General features: G+C 35.2%; 1 protein-coding gene across 1 annotated transcript; it reads left to right on the forward strand.

Annotated features, from left to right (window-relative positions):
* The first annotated feature begins 585 nt into the window (after positions 1-585).
* LOC135497292 (uncharacterized) lies at positions 586-2,137 on the forward strand. The gene is made up of 3 exons (XM_064787068.1): positions 586-666; positions 899-1,105; positions 1,332-2,137. The coding sequence occupies exons 2-3, from the start codon at positions 968-970 to the stop codon at positions 1,620-1,622; spliced, it is 429 nt and encodes a 142-aa protein (XP_064643138.1). The 5' UTR covers positions 586-666; positions 899-967; the 3' UTR covers positions 1,623-2,137.
* The last annotated feature ends 1,747 nt before the right edge of the window (positions 2,138-3,884 follow it).

The following is a 3,884-nucleotide window of genomic DNA, read 5'->3' on the forward strand; positions in this document are numbered from 1 at the left end:
GGATTTATAGTTTGCTCATATTACTCAATTATCACTACCATTATCTAACCAATCCATTCTATCTTTTTCTTGTAGGATGAATACAACAAAAGTGAAGATTCTCAACCACCCGGGTGCTCGAGGATCCATGACCACAGTAACTGCCATAATAGCAGGACAGACTGATTTGCATCAAGTTTATTGGAACAATACATCCGAAAGGAAAATGATAAAGAAAGATGCTTACCTCCTCATACACAATGGTACCATAAACCACCAGGAAAAAGCTATAAGGCTAACACCTCAATCGAAGGTAAACAAATTCCATGATATCACCACAAGTCTGAAATCACAATATAATAGGACACCAATGTAGTCTGATCTTCCACGTTTGATGAAAAAGATCACAAACACTTTATTGTGTTTCATTCTCTATAACTTATAGTAGCTAACTCTCCATATACAATAAGGAACTCCGCAAACACATTCATACATGTTATAGACCAGTTAATACAACCAGTTAATTTTGAAATGGATATAAACTGTGTTTCAGATATTTTCCACCACGCCATTCTCCACACCAGAAGGGCTTGAAGACAAATTCCTCCATGCCCGCAACTATCCTTGAAAGATGCGTTGACATCCCCCAAGAAAACAAGAGTAACCGTGGAAGCACTTGTAAAGCAGGTAAGAATGAATTATTCATTACACTCAGTCACTGAAATTGCACTTGGAGACATTGATATTCCTTTAAAAAATTAACTATCTACATATCAAGGCTATAACACAACAAATGAACCAGATTCAAAATAAATGATGCTAATCCAAAAAATAGAACAATACAACTTTCATGTGTCATTAATTTTGCCCAATAAATTGTCTCAACTAAACAAAAATATAATCTGGAATATCTTTGCAGGTTTCACCACTAAAGACAGGTGCAAATTGGAAAAGAAAAGATGTGTACCTGGAAGAGGATGGACATACCATGACCTGCAAAATGTGGAATGAGAGCGCTGACACCGTTAAAGAAGACCACATCAATAAGAAACTCAAGATTGAAAACGTAGAAGTCGACATATACCAGGGGCAAGTTAGCCTAAAGAATACCTCTGAAACATCAATGGTAAGTGCAGTAATAGTCATAACATTACAGGACTGCAGTAAAATGATAAAATTAAGCCATTTAGTTTTAAAGTTGACTTCTGACATGATATATGAATAGTTCATCCTGAACAATGTAACACAAAACTTATTTTAGTAATTCTTCAAGACTAATGAATTTATGCATCTTTATGTAACATGATAGTGATACATGTAGTAACAATTTCTATCATTTTACATTCCTATAGGTAACACACGCACCAGAAAGCAAAAGGATGCAAATCATCGCCATTAGTAACGAAGAAGACACCACGCCAGAAGTCCTCGGCATCATAGAAAATCAGTCAGATGCACAAGTTTTCACAGCAACAGCACAGAACCTACCACACTCCAACGAGCTTCCACTCACTGTTAAAGTTGTAATTAACGGCACACAAATATCCGATTTGGAAAAGATTACGTCGCCTAACACGTCGACGAAGAAAGGGAAGAAAGCCGTAAAGAATTCAGACAGCACAAGACCTGCTACACCTCAGTGAACTTCTACTCACTGTGAACCACACCGATATTCCACTTCCTAACATTTGAAGAAAGAGAAGAAACTTGTTCAGAATTCATTATGATGTTCAATCTATTTTGAGAAGAATCAATAAGTGACAAGTAGTTGCCAGTAATTTGTTTGTAACTGTAATTAAGTTACTCACTGTGAACCACACAGATATCTGAATCGGAAAATAGTCCATTTCCTGACACTTGAAGAAACAGAAGAAAGTTGTAAAGAATTTATAGTGATGTTCAGTCTATTTTGAGAAAAATCAATAATTGACAAGTAGTTGCCAGTAATTTGTTTGTAACTGTAATTAAGTTACTCACTGTGAACGACACAGATATCTGACTTGGAAAATAGTCCATTTCCTAAGACTTCAAGAAAGAGAAGAAATTTGTTAAGAATTCATAATGATGTTCGATCTATTTTGAAAAGAATCAATAAGTGACATGTAGTTGCTGGTAATTTGTTTGTACATTGTAACTGTAACTAAGTTACTCAATGTGAACCACACAGATATCCGATTTGGAAAATATTCCATTTCCGAAGACTTCAAGAAAGGGAAGAAAATTGATAAGAATTCATAATGATGTTCAATCTACGTGTATTTTGAGAAGAATCAATAAGTGACAAGTAGTTGTTGGTAATTTGTTTGTAACTGTAACTAAGTTACTCAATGTGAACCACACAGATATCTGATTTGGAAAATATTCCATTTCCTAAGACTTTAAGAAAGGGAAGAAAATTGATAAGAATTCATGATGTTCAATCTACGTGTATTTTGAGAAGAATCAATAAGTGACAAGTAGTTGCTGGTAATTTGTTTGTAACTGTAACTAAGTTACTCAATGTGAACCACACAGATATCTGATTTAGAAAATATTCCATTTCCTAACACTTGAAGAAAGGGAAGAAAGTTGTAAAGAATTCATGGTGATGTTCAGTCTATTTTGAGAAGAATCAATAAGTGACAAGTAGTTGCAATTTGTTTGTAACTGAAATTAAGTTACTCGCTGTGAACCACACAGATATCTGATTTGGAAAACATTCCATTTCCTAAGACTTCAAGAAAGGGAAGAAAATTGATAAGAATTCATAATGATGTTCAATTTACGTGTATTTTGAGAAGAATCAATAAGTGACAAGTAGTTGCTGGTAATTTGTTTGTAACTGTAAATAAGTTACTCGCTGTGAACCACACAGATATCTGATTTGGAAAATATTCCATTTCCTAACACTTGAAGAAAGGGAAGAAATTTGTTAAGAAGTCATTATATGTTCAGTCTATTTTGACAAGAGTCAATGAGTGACAAGTAGTTGCTGGTAATTGTTAATTTGTAAGTTTATTATATCCACATTACTTCGAAATCAACATTGAACTCTGAACTAGCTGCAACGAGCAGAAAGAAAGGGTTATTTGTGACAAATATCCCCCAAGCCAAATCCACGCTCTAGTCGCTTTAAGAGTGAACTTTAACTTTAAGTTACAGGTTACACCAAACTTTATTTTTGATACTTATGTTAATTTTTGAGAAATAAATAATCATATCATTGTTTTCTAAATCAACTTTTCTCAGTAATTCACAAATCACCCATTCCATATTCATACTTTTTGACACCCTTCCCCCCATACCCCCTCCCCGCCCGACAACGACTTCATTGCTGGCCGTGGCCAGCTCTAGTTGTTTTGTAGATTATGATTGCATTGGGTTACCAAATCTTGGTAACTCATGTTTTTTAAATGTGGCGTTGCAGGCCCTCCGTGCCACCCCTGGGGTTTTTTATGCCACTTGTGCCCACACTCAGTGTTTTGAAGAATGTAAAATCCGTAAGTATTTACTAAAAATTTTTAGCCTTTTATTTTACAATAAAATACTGTCACTACTGTTAAGTCCATTCATGATAAATTATTTGTCCGCATCGTTTTTGGGCTATGGATAATGGAGTGTAAACGAGTGGGCTGGATGGTCAAACTTTTTCACCACAAATTTTTGATTTAATTGATATGTTATCGCTTGGAATTGAAAGTCATGGCATCGGTCGTTAGTTTTTTAAAACTGCTTGTCATTTTTTGGCATGTGATATTTGACCCTTTAGATCATAACCGGCCCATATTCGGCCACTGATTTTTGTCTAGTTCCCTAGCTGCCTGCCAGTACCTAATCTCAAGCAACACCATCGCCATCAATCATGAAACTAAGGCTGGTTTTCGGGCGGTTTAGGGATCTATTGATGAAATAATACTAGTGAAATT

This window comes from Lineus longissimus, chromosome 12 (genome assembly GCF_910592395.1).
Source record: "Lineus longissimus chromosome 12, tnLinLong1.2, whole genome shotgun sequence".
Taxonomy (NCBI): Eukaryota; Metazoa; Nemertea; class Pilidiophora; order Heteronemertea; family Lineidae; genus Lineus; species Lineus longissimus.

Excerpts from the sequence above, each read along its gene's own strand:
- LOC135497292 (XM_064787068.1), top strand. The coding sequence starts at position 968 with ATGACCTGCAAAATGTGGAATGAGAGCGCTGACACCGTTAAAGAAGAC. Across the intron at positions 1,106-1,331 it reads ATACCTCTGAAACATCAATG|GTAACACACGCACCAGAAAG; the intron begins GTAAGTGCAGTA and ends ACATTCCTATAG.